This window comes from Ornithodoros turicata, chromosome 1 (genome assembly GCF_037126465.1).
Source record: "Ornithodoros turicata isolate Travis chromosome 1, ASM3712646v1, whole genome shotgun sequence".
NCBI lineage: Eukaryota > Metazoa > Arthropoda > Arachnida > Ixodida > Argasidae > Ornithodoros > Ornithodoros turicata.
In genome coordinates, this window is record NC_088201.1 from 227226204 (window position 1) to 227244776 (window position 18573).

Here is an 18573-nt window from a genome sequence, read left to right on the forward strand (position 1 = left end):
TGATCGATGTTTCGGAAGTTCCGCTTTCTTCACGAAAAAGGTAACTGAATTTGTGCAATGGCTTGTGTAGGTTTCTTTAATGCGTCATAGTTGAGCAGGAGCTTGCCAGTTCCTGGTGATTGTCGTACAAAGTTGTGAAAATTTCCGGGAACGTCACGTGCGGGGTCCTTGTCCTGTGGTTGACATAATCTGGGGTATTGTGTAGAGACGGTTCGCGTTCCAAGGTATAATGGAAAGGCTGGCTTTGTTGTAATCTGAAAAAAAACATAGGTAACACCAAGTGAACTGTACAATTCAGGGGAGGCGTCTTTGATTCTTCTATATGGTATTGTGCTACGAACAGTGGAGAGGATGCCTGGATCTTGATTTATCAGAAATTTGAACTTGTAAATGAGAAATGACTCGCGTTGTTCCCTTGATCGGTCGGACTGAAATCCAGACTCAAGAATAAAAAATGATACGTCAGCAATTGAGTGTTCAGGTTGATTGAAGTGACGCGAGGCCGGGAGGTTGTGCTCCTTAGTAGCATCAGACCTGTGGTTGTTGAACCGAATCCTGAATGAAGTTTTTGTCTGGCTGATATATTGCGAATCGCAAGTGTTACCTTGAACGAGGTAGATGATATTAGAAGAATTGCAATCCAAGTTGCCAAGTACCTTAGCCTTAAAGTGTGAATTGGTACTTTGTACTGTTTGGCATGTCTGCATTTGCAGATCTGACACCTCTTTCCGTTGTAGGGGTGGCATCGTACATCTTCATCTTTTGGTTGTCGATCTTAACTCTTACTAGCCACCCGTCCAAATTACGACCACGGTGGTACGTGACGCGTAGTGGGTCAGGGAATATGGACTGCACGCGTTGCTGCCGTTGTTGGCAGCCAGTTGGTGAATTCTCTGGTTCGGTTACCTTAGAGCGAACTAAGCTATCTTGTGTTGGGACGTCGTGGGTCGGGGAAAATTTCCTTAGTGCGTGCGGACTGGAGTAGGATGCTACGATGGCGATTCAGTGTATGGTTAATGTTTAGGATATTACCAGCGAATGTTACTGTTAAGTTTATGGTATCATTTTTTAGTTGTTTTTGTTTTCCTTTGCGGATTAAGCTTTGGCGATCGGCTTTCCGAGCCTTATTCAGAGCGTCTTGGTCTAGGTTGTTTGTTTAGTTGGTTAAGATTCCTTCCAAGGTCATCATCGCTTGAGCAGATTTTCCTGTATCGCAGAGCCTGGCTGTAGGGGATAGCCAATTTTGAGTGTCGTGGGTGGCAACTGTTGAATGGCATACACTGCTGGGAATCCGTGGGCTTGCGATAAAGAACCACCAGTGCAAACACCATCAGTTATTTTAACTTGCACATCCAGGAAGTTAACTGTGTCGCTGAGTAGGTATGGGTGAACTTTATACAGTGATGGGACAGGTTGATCTCGCGTATAAATTTTGGCAGGTCACTTCCTGAGTGCGCCAGATCATAAATATGCCATCAAGATAGCGCTTGCAAAGAGAGGTCTTTAGTTCGCGTTCGTTCAAGAGCTTCTCTTCTAAAGCGCAAATGAATAAATTTGCGTAATTAGGTGCCACTGTGGTTCCCATAGCCGTGCCGTTGATTTGTAAATATTGTTTTCCGTTCAATTCCAAGTTGTTGCTTTTCAGAATCAATTTTTATAGCGTGGGCAGGACACATGGATCACATGGGGTTTCCGAGTATTTGGAAAAGGCAGCCTGTGGTGCGGATATGCCGCCTTCGTGCGGGATATCAGTATAAAGGGCGGACTCCGGATCCGGATTCCGCGGATGTCGGATTCCGCGGGAGAGGGTATTCGTACAGTGTCACATCTTTTTAGATGATTTTAAGAATATTAAATTTTGAGTGATGTCCATGTCATTTTAAGTGGTGGGATCAGCGTCAAGAGCGTGGTAGGATGTAGTGCATGCTAATTGTCGGAGTCCCTCACCGATGTATTACTGTTTATCCATTACAACAATTTGCACCACCTTGATCTGCTCTTTTTATGAATAAGTCTTTAGCGGCTTTCGGGTTAGATAGGCTGCGTTGCTCAGCATTTGTAAGATTTGCTTTCGTTTTGCGGTAAGAAGTATTGTTGTACGCGGCAATGATGTCATTTTGTACGGCTTTTATATAGATGTCCAAGGCTTTCTCGTAGTTAGGTTCCGGTGTAAAATACGCACTTGTTCTGTCCCCTCCTCGGATTCAGCTCCCTGGTATAGTGCTACTGTTAGGCGACTTCGTGCCAAGAAGAAGCGATTATTCCGTTTGGCTAAAACTTCTAACTCTTCACGTGCCTGGACTGCTTGACTGCGTGCCTGGACTGCTGGCCAAGGCTGCTTGACAGTACTGATGTGAAGGCCCCGGACGAAGATTGTTCCTCTATCCTAAACCGATACTTTGCGTCAAAATTCACACGTGAGGACCTTACTCTTATGCCTTCATCCCCTTGCTACAACTTCCCCCGAATGGAGGACCTATCCTTTACCTACCGCGGTATATTAAAACTAACTGATAACAGTAAACTTTCCTCCTCCTGCGGTGCCGATGGAATAACATCCAAAATCCTAAGAAAAAACACTAAACAGTTCTCAGCCAAGTTTTTAACGCTTATATTTAACCAATCACATTCTACGGGGGATATCCCATCCGACTGGCTTATCTCGAAGGTAATTCCGATTTTCAAGTCTGGCGAAACAGTGAAACCTCATAACTACAGGCCCATTTCTCTCACAAGTATACCTTGTAAATTTTTTGAGCATATAATAGTGTCTCACTTAATGACGTTCCTTGAAACAAATGAGTTCTTCTACCCTTTCCAACATGGGTTTTGGCGTGGCTATTCATGCGAGTCCCAACTGCTTGGTCTAACACATGACTTATTGAGCAGCATGCATGGCGGATGCCAGGTTGATGCAATATTTATTGACTTTGCTAAAGCATTCGACAGGGTCCCACATGCTCGCTTAATATCAAAACTTTCCGGATTGAACATCGACCCGCTCGTCCTTACGTGGATTCGGAACTTTTTGAATAACAGAAATCAATTCGTGTTGGTTAACAATTCCCTGTCCTCATTAGACCGAGTAACTTCCGGAATCCCTCAGCGTCCGGTTATTGGCCCCCTATTATTTCTCATTTACATTAATGACCTTCCATCTGGATTGACATCTCGTATTCGCCTATTTGCTGATGATTGCGTCATTTATCGTTATATATCAAGTTCGCCAGAACAAATTGCGCTCCAAGATGACCTTCATAAGATCGCTTCCTGGTGCTCCTCATGGCAGTTGCCTATTAACGCCGATAAATGTAAATCAATGTCGTTCACGCGGTCCACCCCCACAATGTTTCAATACTCTTGTGGTTCGTCTCTGCTTGAACACGTTACCTCATATAAGTACCTCAGGATTCATCTAAGCAGCAAGCTTTCTTGGTCTCATCACATCTCTCAGACTATAGCTGCCGCTAATCGAACCTTGGGATTCCTTCGGCGGACTCTGAGACTGGCCCTAGTGTCGGTGAAAAAGTTAGCCTATACGACATTCGTGAGGCCAAAGCTTGAATATGCCGCGGCGATATGGGACCCTCATCAGGCGTACCTCATAGACTCTTTGGAGAAGGTTCAAAACCGGCCGCCCGGTTCACAGCCTGTGACTATCGTCCCGACATCAGTGTCTCTGCGATAAAATTGAAGCTCGGTTTAACCACATTGACCCTTCGTCGTAGGATTTCTGCTCTGCTACGTTTTCACAAAACCTTCCACAATAGCTTCCTCTACTCCTCTATACTGCTGCCCCCTAGCCATATATCTCACCGTGTGGATCATGTGTTTTAGGTTACAGAATACCGATGTAATACTCAGCGTTTTTCCGAGTCTTGTGTTTCGCGAACTTCACGTTGGTGGAACGATCTTCCTCGTGACATTGCTACAATTAGTGATCATTTGACTTTTAAGCAAGCAATCCACGATTTATTCTGCTCGCCCTAGTTAATCCTCTTCTTACTCATAACTTTTTGCGCTTTTGCTGTTCGTGCCTTGTGACCTGTACAGATATTTTTGCCCATTGTATTTTTTTTGTGTGTATTTTATAGGATGTATCACGTGCCTGACTTTTTCTTATGTTCATTTGCCTCCTTTGTTCTGTTATGTTCCACTCCGTCATGTTGTACCCGCTCTGCGGGCCTTTGACGTCCATACAATAAATAAATAAATAAATAAATAAAATCAGAACATAGCTTAAAGGGATGAGGGGCATGGTCAGGCATGTCATGGAAAAGCTCTCAGACGCATTCTTCGTGCAGATCTATCTAAGTCGAGATGCAGTTGATATTCGTTTACCGTATTACTGTTAAGGCCGAAGGACAGACCGCGGTTAACGAGCGAGAATTCAGAGTCTGTAATTGTGCGTGATGACAAATTAACAACATTGTGGGTTGCGGCTACACTCTAAATCGTTTTACACCTTAAAGGGTGTAAATCAAAATGTTCATGGCGCACACCTTTTAAGGTGTATTTTAACACCCTCATGGCAATTGGGGTGTAAAGGGTGTAACGCCGAATAAACTGTTGGGTTTGTGGCAATATGCTGGTAACTGTGTTTTCACAATTACCAGCATATTGCGTATAATCACATTGAAGTCCATATATGTATGCACATCAAGGTGACTAAATATGTGTGTAAACATGCACAGCCGACATACTGACAATCATGTATGGCGTGGCAGCTGTGCATGGCAATGAAGCATGGCAGCTGTATATAGCTTTTCGTGAAACTGTAGACCTTCGCATGAGCAGGCACCTCCCCCATATGCATGTTCATTACTTAGAACGCTGCATTTATTCGCTGCATATTTCTTCAAGGCTTTGCAGTGTTGTACCCACAGATATCTAACCCCTGTAAAATGCATTACGTTGTTCATTATCCGCGACTCATCAAGATGTTTGGTCCTTTCCTATCTGTATATGTGTACGCGTTTCGAAGGGAAACACCAGCATTTTAAATGTTGCTAGAAAAAATCAACATTTTAACAACATAACCCTTTCATTAGCCAGAAGGCATCAATTTTATGAAATGTATGTGTGGTTGCAGCCCTTCATGAGAAATGCCACATCTACTAATGGTTCCAAGGAGATACTACTTCAACATGCCCCAGAAGCAAGTCAGAGTTACATTCATGATTGTGATATTCACGCAGAATCTATAGTCTATGTGGAAAGTGCAGTTGATAATGATAACGCATTTGCTATTGGCTTGCCAGAGAATCTTCCGAGGAAGACTTACCCGTGTTCATTGAGATTGCAGGCATATATGTTATTAACTCTGATACAATTATTCTCATACAAACATTAACTACAGTTGAGTATGATGAGCACTATCATGTATTTGTTCTGTCTTGCAATGAGGAGCAACGTGTTTTAAGAAATTTAAGCACTATCTCAACAGATCTTCTAAACCTGCATACATTACCAGATGGTAGATGTGTTGTAAATCCAGGGCATGCACTTTTGTAATGTAACTTCCTGCTCCCTGTTGTTGTATATATTTACTTTTGTTCATGTGAACGAAAACAAACGTACTCCCTTTCTACACCCAGGCGACACACTATCACCATATATTTCACCTGAGGGTGTAGTACACCATTGTTACACCCTCAGGAACTTCCAAAACAAAGTTGTAGGGTGTGAAAGGGGTGTGATCGTTGTTAATACACCTATTTTACACCTTTAAAGGTGTGAAACGATTTAGAGTGTACGGCGCTGTTGGCGCTAACGGGCGAATTAGCATCTGGGCGATTATGTGTTTGGCTATGTGGACTTAGTGAAGGCGTACCTGCGTTACTAATAATTTGCTGCTCCCCATTACGGTTAGACAGCAAATCAGGATCTGCAATCCATCTGGTCGCTGGCCAGCTTATTTAGCTTGATGTTACGAGTCGCGCTTTCTTTGTTTGCAACGAACTGTGCCAATTCTGATTGAGGGTTGACGGTTAAAGGCAGTAAATCGTGGATGATTTTGGTGTCAAAAGAAATTTGATCGGAGACTTGGTCACAGTGCGAGATTAGGATATCGATTAGGGCATTAGAGGCGTCACGAAGGGCACCATTCCACCTATCTCGAAGGGTGTTGCAAAGAGGGAAAGTTGGTTTTAGTCTAATTGTAAGGCTCCTGGGGGGGTTATTTTCGTCCTTGTAAAGTTGTAACGTGGCGCGGTGGGATTTGCATCTTACTAATTTATCGGATAGCTGCGTAAGATTGAAGAAATCTTTAGCACTAGGGGTTGGCTCATGGTCAGGATGAGAAAAAATATGCTCACCTGCGGTTAGTCAGTCTTCTCTTGGAGATCTTGTGATCCGTCCACGATGTCGTCGTTCGAGGGTGGCTGCCTCCTGGTGTGTAGGCCGCACAGGGTCAGACATGACCGGGACGTTAACTTGGCGTTGTGGCAGTCATCGTAGCAGGTAGGGAAGCAGATCCTGGAGGTGGTGGCTGATGGTCCGCACTCGCTCGTAGTTCGGGTGAAGATCATACACTGCGATGACCTGGGTGGGGTGCCGTATGCGGAAACGGTGGCCAAAGTAGTACATGTCCGCGGATTTCCGGCAGAGCTGCACTACTTGTCGGTTGATGGCGAACGATCAGGGGATACATTGGTACACATACATGGGATACATCAGTTCCCACAAAGTTAAGCAAAAGTTCTGCCTTCGCGAAATACGGCTCCGCCGTGTTGCGTGGCGTAGACCACTTCAACGAAGCAAGGAACGAATTCAACGAATTTGTTTAGTGGGAGTCAATGAGAACTGTTGATTTCCAATTTATTTAATGAGATCCGACGTGTTGTGTATTACAGACTGCGCCAATAGAAGGAATGAGGAACTGGTCTAATGTGTATCAATGAGAAAGTGCTTTCCAATTGATATGATGGGATCCCACATGTTGCATTACCGCCACTTCAATAATTGAGAAGTCAGTTGCTAATGAAAAGAGAGTAATGGTGCGCAACTGTACATCATCACTCTCAAATTAAGTAGTAATATATGATCAGGAGCAACGCTGTACTGTCATGTTGAGGATGAACTAATTCGAACCAATTCAAACAAATGAAATTCCAGGACACGAACCGTATCGAAAATATTGCAAGTGAAATTTAAATGAAAATTTGGAATTAAAATTTATTCCGAACCATTCCGAACTAATCGACTGAGGAGGCGAAGAGACCGTCGGCCGCGACATCGCCAAGAGGACGCGTCGCAATACAGGGTGTTACCCTATAAAGGTCTACCCGTGCCGCCATGCCGTATTCGCCAATTACTCAATGTAGGTGGCACATTGTGCGATCTTTATACAAAGCTCATCACAAAGCAATATTTTCACATCTACTGTATTTTTATATGTCTAAGAATAGATGTTCACGTAGGAACGGTATTTTGCGTAATACATTTTTACAGTGAAAACATGCTTTCTGATGCAACAGAGTGGTCACTACACATTCAAAAAGTGCATCGGCAATGACAATTTGAATGTGACCTTAATGGGATGGTGGTGGTGATGAAAGGGCTTGCCGTTCTCGGCCTCATAGACGTGGGCAACGTCACGACTGACGCCCTGGAGAATGTGCGTCCTGGGCCGACTTGGACCATAATGGGAAAATTCTTGCTGCTGTACATTTGGCCAATGGGAAAATAGGCTGGCCTCAAGTGGGTGCGACTGAGCCCGGTGCCACTTCGTTCAGATCGACATCTACAATGATTTCTCATTGAAACCCACTAAGTTCGTGATGTTTTCAATATGGTTTTTGTCCAAAATTGTCGATTCGGAATGCGAAATTTTGGTCACATTCAATAAGAATTGTGAATGTGATATCCACTTAAACCGAATGAGATTTCTGGTCTAGTTTGAATTGGACTGTTTCCAGCAGGGGGGAGGGGGAATGTCGTAAACTGTCTCACACCCATGTTTCATCGAAAATGCTGCACGGCTGACCGTTTGGCAAGAATTTAATGACGTTATGCACTTAAAGCAGTAAGTGCACCCGTCTGAGAGGGGTACAAGACGAAACTGCGTAAGACTCTACAATGATGTGCTTTTTCGGGTCTCCCGTTGTGCAGGACACGGTCAGTATACCGGCTTTTATCAGCGCTCTACAGGTCTCAGAGGTTTCAATTTATACCTCCCTAATTTAAGCCACCGGTATCGGCTTTTGCACATCGAAAGGTGTTTACGATAATGGTACCGAAAACATGGCAAGCCGGTCTTTGTTTCGTGTTGGTTTCTTCGCAGCGGGTGACGTCACATAGCCAAGCTTGGATTTAGCGAGTTGATTTAACTTGAGGAAAATAATCGTTAAAGTTAGTAGCTGCAGATAGGCCTTTTAGATGTACACTACTCTTTCTTTTTTTTTTCAGTTCTTTGTTAGCTGCGCCCACATGCTGAAGAGAGCACAACACTGTAAGGAAGACGAGAAGAGCTACGCTTTAGAACACCTGCTTTTTCTGGTTCGTGATTGGGAGTTTGTGGACGAGATCCCGTATGGCTTCGATAAGGCTGGAGACTTCATCGCCCAGTGGCTGACGCCTGATCACTCCGCGCCGGATAGCCTTAATAATACCCGAAACGAAATTACAAGATGCATAAAAGACATCTCTAGTTTTTTAATGCCGCACCCAGGGCACCAAATCAAAGAGCTAACATTCAACGGAGGAACACACGGTAAGTAAGGAATTCTCATTTATGTTTCCACTGTATTCAATGTCAACTTTTCATTTATTTCTCAACACTGAGCGCGTACGTTGTACATGACATGAGGAAGGTGGAACTGGCTTTAGCAGCACCACCTTCAGTGCGGCATGCGTAATCGACCGACAGCAAGTTTTAAATAATTAATGAAAATTTGTTCTATATTTGAAAAAAAAAAAAAACTCTAGTGCGATGATTAACAACCCTCTCGGGTACCTTTATGTTGTCTGTTTGCGCTGACCCCTCTGTTCGTTTCAACTCGCTAGCGGATGGAACATGAGTGAAAGCAGTTTTCTTGATATTAGAACAGTCAAACAGACGACATCGTTCTGTTCCTCCCGTAGATCGTACTTCTATAGGCGACTACCACTCTTTGAATCGTTCGTATTTGATGTGTTCAAGAGTTTCTAGTGCAGCTCCTGAAACGTAGAAATTCTTCTGTGTTGCGGAACTGACCAATGTTTAAAGCGACATGTGGACCGCGAAGAAGACTTTCTGGAGGAAGTGTGGACACTTATTTAACATTGGCTTAGCTTACTTTGTTGAAAAAAAAATCATAAAGTAATTTACAAACAGGTACAATTACGGTCTCACTGCAACAAATCGGGCACTACACCGGAGGCGGACCCAGACCTCGAGTTCGGGGGGGGGGGGGGGGCGGTTTCTCGGGGGGCCGGTTGTCAAAGCGCGCAGTCGGGCGTATAAACTCACGTTCTGGAGTGGAGGGCGATGGTCCCTCTCCGGATCCTTCTAAAGCCAAAACCTTTCGCGACTGTTTTCGTAAACTATTCACTCTGCTGGACAACAAAAAGTAGCAAACGGTACCTAGTTTCGGTATTTGACTGCGCGAAACTTGACTGAGTGCACAGTGTTTGCATACGTCGAAACTTCGCCGCCTTAGCTTTTCTAAATCTTTCTGGGTAATTTCAATATTTGTCTGCATTTGATTAAAGCTCTGTAAGCTGACGTTACGACAAAGAGTGAGGACCATTCCTCCTCAGGACAAATACCAAAATGGGAGCCTGTGAATGGTGAAAGCCATTCTTCCTTAAAAACTCTAGACAAACCACGCATCGCGAAACAGCCATAGCTGATTTTTCTTTAGTTCCGTTTCTGTGATTGAAATAGTCGAAGGGAAACGTTTATCCGTTCGGATCGAGTTTAAGTTCGACGATAAGGGTCCAGTTGTGGTTCAGCTCCGGAATGCAACTATAATGGTTCGAACCGTTGTGTTTTTTTTTTTTTTTAGAACGGTTCGGTACACGAACCGGTTGGGGAAGGGAAAGAAGCACAACCAACAAGTTAAAGCACATTTCCTGTTGTGTTGTACAGTGATTGAAGCAGACAGGAAGACGGCAACGGCCATTCAAGATTTTTAAACAGTTTGCGCAGAGTGAAAGACAAGATTAGTAGTGCTTACGACATCAGCATAACCATGAATTACCGGTTGTGGGTTGTCTGCATCAGCACGTAGCTCATGTCGCTGTGGTGAACAAACCCCCCGGGTTTTTCGCCGAACCTCGGCAAGGATATAACAGTCACCCAAGCGTGCTCCTCGGCTCATTCATTTAAAGGGACAGTCTGGACCTTACATGTGACGTAATTAGGCCTTATCAGATGATTCCTTATATCTTCCCATGCCACTATGGAAAATATTTCGTTTATATTCGGCTCTGAAAATTCATAATGGCATTTTCAACTTGTTTCTTTTGCCCTCGACTGAAAGCCGCACTTCCCAAAGCAGCAAAAATTACTCCCAAATTAATCAGCAAACGAGCTTCATGGTAGTTGGATTGAAATGGTGCGATTCTGAGCCTGTGGTCTTTATGCAAAATACCCGTTACCGTTAATGACTGACCGCCCCCTCGCTACCATGGTGCCGGCAGAGTGAGGTGTCTGTGAAGCAATGACAGAGCACGGGAAAGTGCAAGTGCAAACAGAGAGTGCCACTCATGTTCTATCTATTCACGATTTTTAAATATTATGCATAGTGTTACAAATATTTCTTTTGACGTTTTTTATTATTTCACACGCTCATATAGAACGGGCTTAGTATGTTATGTACATTCTGACCTGCATGAGGGTGACTACCCTTTATTTTCTAAAAGGCTCATGTAAGTTCGCACCTAACATCGCATCTTGGGAGCTTATCCTGCAATCCTACACACGGATACGAGCTGTAGTTGAGCTCATATAGTTCGCCTTCGCAATGCACTGCGCAAGAAGAACAGAAGATGAACATGTGACCATACCTGTCTCATACCTGTCTCATTAAATTTTCCTATAACAACAGAAGATGAAACCAGGATACAAACGAAGAAAAGAAAATTTCGAATACCGAAAGTCGCACAGTCGACGACATATTTATTTATTTATCTTTTCGCCACGAAGGCATTACAGTATCGGGGATAAAAAAAAGGAACGTGACAATATAAACAAGTGTTACACACACACGTCGTCACAACATTGATACTACAAATTAGTGACCAACGAAGAGTAACAGTGAGTAAAACGTGTCAACACAATTTGCATGAACACCATCACGAGATAGTCCATTCCAATCGGATATCGCTCTTGGAAAGCGAGAAGGTTTAAAAACATCCTTGCAACGAGCATATTCACGGACTACTTTTTTCAGTGATCACTCTTGGTAGCACATAGGTAGGTTGAGTGAAGTAACGTGAAGGGTGCGGGCAAGCCATACCGTGATACAAAAAGTAGAAGAATCTTGATCTTAAGTTCATCCTACGTCCTGAGAAGATGTCGCAACGCAACATAGCCTTGGGTTGGGACACCCAACAACCCTTTTCTCTCCCGTGACGAGAGCAAAGAAACCAAGCAGTGTTATTTTTAGGATTCCGCGTTTTCTACGTTTATTTTTGGGCGGATTCGGCGAATGTTTTTCGATGTTTATTGATTTTCGCGAAATCGGAGTTTTTTTATGTTTTTCCTTGCCTGTACATGGTTTACCCGACAGTTATCGCCGAATAGCAATTAGAATGTAATTTCAGTGCTGTGCGCGCCTAATGCAGCCCTAACAACAACAACCAATTCGAATTACCAGTTTTACGAAGTACCAGTCCGAATTGTGTAAGTGCTGCAAGAAATGACCGGAAGGCGTTTGCTCACCTTGTTCGTTATGAGGATTCTTCAGAATCACGTGGCGCCGCGATTGCTCCGATATGCGCGTCGCACCCCTTCCACAGCCCAGATTAGCCGTCACGCGACAATACTTGCATACGACAACATCTTCCTTCCCTGAGAGTTCAAGATCTTGATTTTCGCAAACGTAGTCCGAGGCGCTCTTCATTTTTCGCCCCATCTCGGGTGCCGCACGTGGAAAGTGGAGGGTATGTACTGTCGTAACATCTTCAGTAAACAACTAAAATGCGACATTCTTCTTGACGTCACGTCCCTAAACGGTTCACAAGTGTGGTGTGGCACATACAATGGCAGAAGAATGAGATCCCGAGCTGCGCATCCGATCAGGGACAAAAAGATTGACGCTGGAACACTCAGTGTTTTCGCAGGTCATCCAACCATAGGAAATACCAAGAAAAGAACCGTAATAAACGAAAGTCTGCTTGGCATGTTGGAATGTTAAGCTGGGCATGTGCATCAATTTATCTGTCATAATTCCTGGCATGTTCCTTTGTATTGGACGTTTTGCGATTAAAACCGACTAGGGGAAAATTTACCCGGCGTATGTTTTTCGATGTTTTTGGATTAAAACCGAATGCACGGAACCTTAGTTATTTTGTGCTTTTTCTAATTGACTCATGCATCCAACAGAGGGAGTGCCCCATAAAACACGTGCATTCGTGCCAGCTGACCAGCCATTGACAACCGCGCAAGGGTAGATTACGGTTGTCCACTCTCTCTCTCTCTTCATAAGGAAATAAAAGCCTTGACGTCTGCGCACAAGAGTGAAGGAAAGGTTGTCTTTCCTGGTTTGAGCAGCATTTTTGAAATTTCCAGTTAGCATTCTGAGCCAGCGACTGGCCTTGTTGGTTGCGAAGCGAATATGTCTATTCCATTTAAGATCCTTGGAGAAAATAAATTCCAGGTACTTGTATTCATCAACATTCCCCAGTATTGCATTGCCTGCCCTATAAGTCGCTTGTGTAGAGTTCACGCTCTTCGCAAATGATATAGACCTGTACTTGCACAAGTTCTAGGGTAACTCCCAGTCGGCGGACCATTTAAAATTATATCAAACTGTAAAGCAACCATATCATTATGTAAAGTAAGCAGTGTGCAATATTTGGCGAAGCTTTGATGATCATTATCACCTTCACATCATCTTCAATGATATCGCTAATACAAACAAGGAACAAAAGTGGTTCAAGGATTGATCCCTGCGGGACACCTTGACACCATTCCACTTGACATGCGGGACACTTGATTCCATGACACATACCTGAGATTTAAAATCATTAATTACGACAGATTGCCCGCGCTTATCCGCGTAAGATTTGAGCCACGAAAGGACATTGTAAGGGTTCAACGTGGAGAGTTTCTACAAAAGCAGTGAATGGGGAACAAGGTCAAACGCTTTCCTGAAGTAAAACAATACTGGATTTGTATGCCCACCGTTGTCAAACGAAGACGACAGATAAAAATGAAAATCAACAGGCTGGGATACGGTGAACATCTTAGTCGAAACCCATATTGGGCTGATGTAAAGAACCCATTCCGAGAGAACTTTTCGATTAGGTCGCTGTATGTTGCTGTTGTATAAATATATATATATATATATATATATATATATATATGAGTAGCAGTTTCTCTGCGTGCAGCCATAGAAGCCTTCTTAATCTGTAATTTTGAATTTCAAACACGCCTAGTATCATTTACTTGTTTCTTTAACGGCTTGTTCCCCCTCATTATAATTCACTGGCTTGCACTGTGGCATTGAGGAGTGCTCAGTCACCTCCCCAGGCGTATATCGCTCGCTGAGTGACCCCTGGTTTGCCAATTCCGAACGATGCGCAGCTACCCAGAGCTGACGAGCCGCAAACACGGCGAAACACGTGTCCTCTGGTGCTGTCGCATCGTTCCATGTGTATTCGTTTCTCTGCGTGCAGCCATAGAAGCCATCTTAATCTGTAATTTTGAATTTCAACACGGCTAGTGTCGTTTACTTCATTTTAATGGCTTTTCCCTCTTTATTATATATATATATATATATATAGACTACAAGTAATGAAGAGACTTTTGAGGCCGTATAAGGGTTAAAAACACTTGCTACTTTTATTACATTAATAATTAGGGGGGCGCTAGGAATAGATTTAGAGTTAGGGGTCGACGTTTCGGCAGTCAGCGCTGCCTTCAACAGAACTAAACTTGGAAATAGGTGACAAGGGCTTATATACAAGGGAAAGGGGGAAAATGAGAGGGGAACATTGCACGTGGAGCGGAGTTGGTGATGTTGCAGGAGCGTTGTTGCTAATGGTCCATTGAGCACTTGCAGGAGCGTTGGCTGTCTTCCAGGAGAGTTCTCCTTGGTCGTCTGATAAACCTGAAAAGATAAGAGAGATACGGCAGAAAGAACGAAAGAGGGTCGGGGGACTTGGTCTAGGAGCTAAGGCTGCGAACTGTAGCAGTTCGCAGTTCTACAGTTCGCAGCCTTAGCTCCTAGACCAAGTCCCCCGACCCTCTATCGTTCTTTCTGCCGTATCTCTCTTATCTTTTCAGGAGGTCCTCGTGCCGGAGGTCCTCCGCGTCAGGCTGTGAGGTGGCAGCGTGTTGGCCCGGTAGAGAGATGGCTCGTTTGCCTATGAGGAAGTGGCTTGGCGTGAGGGGTACGAGTTCCTCGACATCAGATGCGACGTGGGTTAACGGGCGGGAATTTACGAGAGCTTCCACCTCGCATAGGGCTGTAGTTAGGTGCTCGAAAGTAAGGCGGCTTCTACCGAGACATCGCCTTAGAGCAGCCTTCACGGTGCCGATGAGGCGGTCCCACCATCCGCCCCACCAAGGTGCTCGCTCGACGATGAACCGCCACTGCATACGGTGCTGAGTTGCAAAATCTTGTACATCAGCTGTTGTGGGCGCAGACAAGATGGCTGCGCAATTGTGAAACGTTCGGGCGTTGTCTGAATAGACCAGGGTGGGCACACCACGTCTTGAAACGAAGCGACGGAAGGCCATTAGAAAGTCTTCAGCGTTCATAGAAGATGCGAGCTCTAGGTGGATGGCTCTGGTGACGCCACACGAGAAAAGGACGATGTATGCTTTTCCTGATGCGGCGTTCGTGATGAACAGCGGCCCTGCGAAGTCCAGACCAGCTACCGAGAAAGGGTTGGCCTCTGTGATCCTCTCGCGAGGGAGGGGGGCCGTTGGAACGCTAGCGAGTTATGCGCGCTGCCGGCGGCAGCTGAGGCAGTAGTGTAGGACGCGACGAACCGTCTGGCGTGCCCGGAGGACCGAAAATCGGTTCCTGACTTGAGTGATAGTATCTTGTACTCCGGCGTGCAGGGCTTGTCGGTGAGCATCGAGTATTACGAGATGCGTGAAGTGATGCTTCGATGGCAGAAGAATGGGGTGCTTTATGGCGTTGACCACGTTCAGTTGATGAAGACGGCCGCCGACGCGCATGATGCCGTTGGCGTCCAAAAACGGTTGGAACGCATGTAGGGACGATGATGGTTTGACGACGTTTCCTTTGCTGAAAGCGGCAAGCTCATGGGGGAAAGCCTCAGCCTGCACGCGACGGATCCAAAAGTTCTCAACATGCGTGATTTCCTCAAGTGTGAGTGGGCCAGACACGGATGGTCTCGCAGATCTAGCGTTGTTCGCAAATCTCAGCATCCAGGCGGTGACCCGAAGGAGCCTGGATAACGTCCCGTAGTCCATGATTTCCATCCATTCTCCAATTCCGACGACTGCCGAAACGGAGGCATGTTTGAGCGCAGCTGGACATTCACTTGCTGGAGAGGCTCTGTCATCGGTTAATCGTATCCATGGCTGGCAAAGCTGGTGCTCTGTGCTCACGAAGGTGCCAAACGACGATGAGAGCCAGCCGGGACCTGTCCACCACAATCTGCAGCACTTCAGAGTGGTAGCGGATACGCCCCGAGTGAGCAAATCCGCGGGGTTGTCACTACCGCTGCAGTGAAACCATTGATCAGTGCGCGATGAAGACAAGTTTTCGGTTATTCGAGACTGAACAAATTGCTGGGTTTTGCTGCCAGATCCATGAATCCACTGAAGAGCGATGATGGAATCTGTCCAAAAATGTACTGTCACTTGACTGAGAGTCTTCAGCGCGGAAACGTGACGGTAGAGACGTGTAGCTAAGAGGCAGGCGAGGAGCTCGAGACGAGGCAACGACACCTGTTTTAACGGTGCCGTTGGGAGAAAGACTCCGCAAGTGTATGGCAGTGCCATAGGCTTTCGGACTGGCATCTGCGAAACACTGCACATCGACGGGTGAGTTATCTTCAGGGAGAGCGCAACGCGGGAGTCTGAACAGGTTCAATTCTCCCAGGCTGACCTTCCACTTCTCCCAGATTACGTTGTCTGATTCGCTAACTGGTTGGTCCCACGATAGGCCATTGCGCCACAGGTCTTGAAACAGAATTCTCGCAGATATAATGACAGGTGCGATGTACCCCAAGGGGTCATACACAAGTGAAAGTACTTTCAGGACAGTGCGCTTCGTGGCAGGGTGTGCGACGGCGAAGTCTGCTGCTCGAGTCGTTTTGAGAAGAAGACCGTCCGTACTGCGATCCCAATATAGGAAGAGAACCTTGACGATGGGGTCGCCGTCGGAGGCGTTGTCATAGGACGTGCCGTCCATGAGAAATCTCTCGCGCAGGACTGGAGAGTTTGAGGTCCACTTGCGAATATCCATTCCAGCGGATTTCAATATTTCTACCGTTTCTTGGTATACCTGCAACGCATCACTGTATGACGTGCAGCCGACGACCAGATCGTCGACATAAAACCCCGTCCGGAGGCGGGATACGGTGTTGGGATAATCCGAGCAAACTGCATACGGTGTTGCAGCGTTGCTGCTAGCAGAAATGGACTCGAAGTAGCTCCGAAAGGGACTCTAGTCATCCGCCACTCGACAAGTTCGAGATTGCTGTCGTTGGATGCCTGCCGTACATCCTTTACCCACAGAAACCGAAGGAAATCTCTGTCTTCGGGGCGAATGATGATTTGCAGGTATGCCTTCCTGATGTCGGCGGTTAAAACCGTGGAGCTGCAGCGGGACTGCAACAGAAGATGTAGCAGATCTGCGTTTACCTCCGGCCCTTTCATCGGGAGAGTGTTCAACGATTGTTGACCTGGGAAGTGGGACGACGCATCAAATACAACGCGGAGTTTCGTGGTGACCGCCTCTTGTCGCACAACCGCGTGATGGGGCATGTAATAAACGTTTTCTTGGCGGCTGGTGATCCCCATTACCTTTTCAGCATGACCTTCGTCAAAATACTCACGTATGACCTTGTCATACTGAGACAGCAATTCTGGGTCGAAACGAAACCGACGTAATTGCGAGAGGAGGCGCTGTACAGCCGTATTCCTGTTATTGGCGCAAGCAGGGAGCCCTAGTTCTGGTTTAACCATTAGCGGGACGACGTTGCGACCGTCATATTGGCGTACATGGCTTGTAAAGTAGGCGGCCGCAAAGTCATCGTCGGGATCAGGAACCGGATCGCTTATGCCAAGGGCATCCAAGCGCCACGCTTCCGAAGGGTCCATGTGGTCGAAGAATTCTTGTTCCTCGCAGGAAAGGGAGAGGACTGATACCACGGTGGACAGTGTTCGACTGGGTGACCGCTGGACTCCCTGAACGACCCATCCGAAAATGGTCTCCACCGCGACAAGATCGCCAGGTAGACGTTCCACTCGGCCGGTGACCAGCTTCCAATAGTAATCGGAACCCACCAGCAGAGCGATGTCCGTGGTGCAGCTCGTATCGGCCACTTCGAGGCCTCGCAGCGAGAGAAGGCTCATGGTTACGTCGTCCAAGGCTGGCGTAGACACGCGGCATAGTTCAGAAATGCCGTGGGCTTCAAGCTCGATGAACGACCGCGAATCCGAGATGGCTTCGAGGCGGACTTGCACCCGTTCCCAGTGGAATCTTCTGGGGTGGCGCGTACTTGCGAAAGAGAACACGGAGAGGTCCTCCTCACCAGTGATTTGGCACCCTAGCTCCTTCAACAGATCGCGACGTATAAACGTTTGTTGAGTACCTGTGTCAAGAAGCAGCCGAATTCGCTTCTTGCGTGCAGGTCCTTCTGCCCAAACCGAGACTGTCTGAAGGCGTGCCATTCCAGATTTTGCATGCACGTTCGAGGGTGATGAAGACATGACAGTCTGTGAGACGACGTCGTCCAACACTTCGCGCGGTGCCCCCATGTCTGCAGTCGCGGTGAGAGTGGTCGAACAATGCTGAGCCTCCGGACGTCTTTGAATGTCACACAATATGGAAAGGCGATGTCCGTGGCACTTCGAACAAGACAACCCAGCCGCAGATCGGCAAACCCGTGAAAAATGTCCGGATTTGCCGCACCTGAAACATCTTCCCGGTGTAGACAAACGATGGCGCATATCGGCTGCCGGTAAAACCGCCGTGCAGGACTGCAGCGGATGGTCCGGAGATTGACACAAGGGACAGGGTGATGAACATGCTTCAGCAGTCCGCTTCGGAGGTGCGGCGTTTGCAGCGGCTAGGGCAGCGGCAGTAGGAAGCCGAACCGGCTCGTTAGGACTCTTGCTGCGAGCAGCCGACGCTGGCGAAACTGCCCGAGTTAGCAACACCTCTTCCCGAGTCTCCACCTGCACCTGAAGAAATGATAGCAGCGCCTGAAGATCCT

General features: G+C 46.3%; 1 protein-coding gene across 2 annotated transcripts in view; it reads left to right on the plus strand.

Annotated features, from left to right (window-relative positions):
- LOC135377111 (atlastin-3-like) overlaps positions 1 to 18573 on the plus strand; it is a 142520-nt gene that overhangs the window by 52662 nt on the left and 71285 nt on the right. For both annotated transcript variants that reach the window (XM_064609426.1, XM_064609425.1), the window contains one exon: positions 8410 to 8713. In XM_064609426.1, the coding sequence (XP_064465496.1) occupies positions 8410 to 8713 (304 nt within the window). The remainder of the gene's footprint in view (positions 1 to 8409; positions 8714 to 18573) is intronic.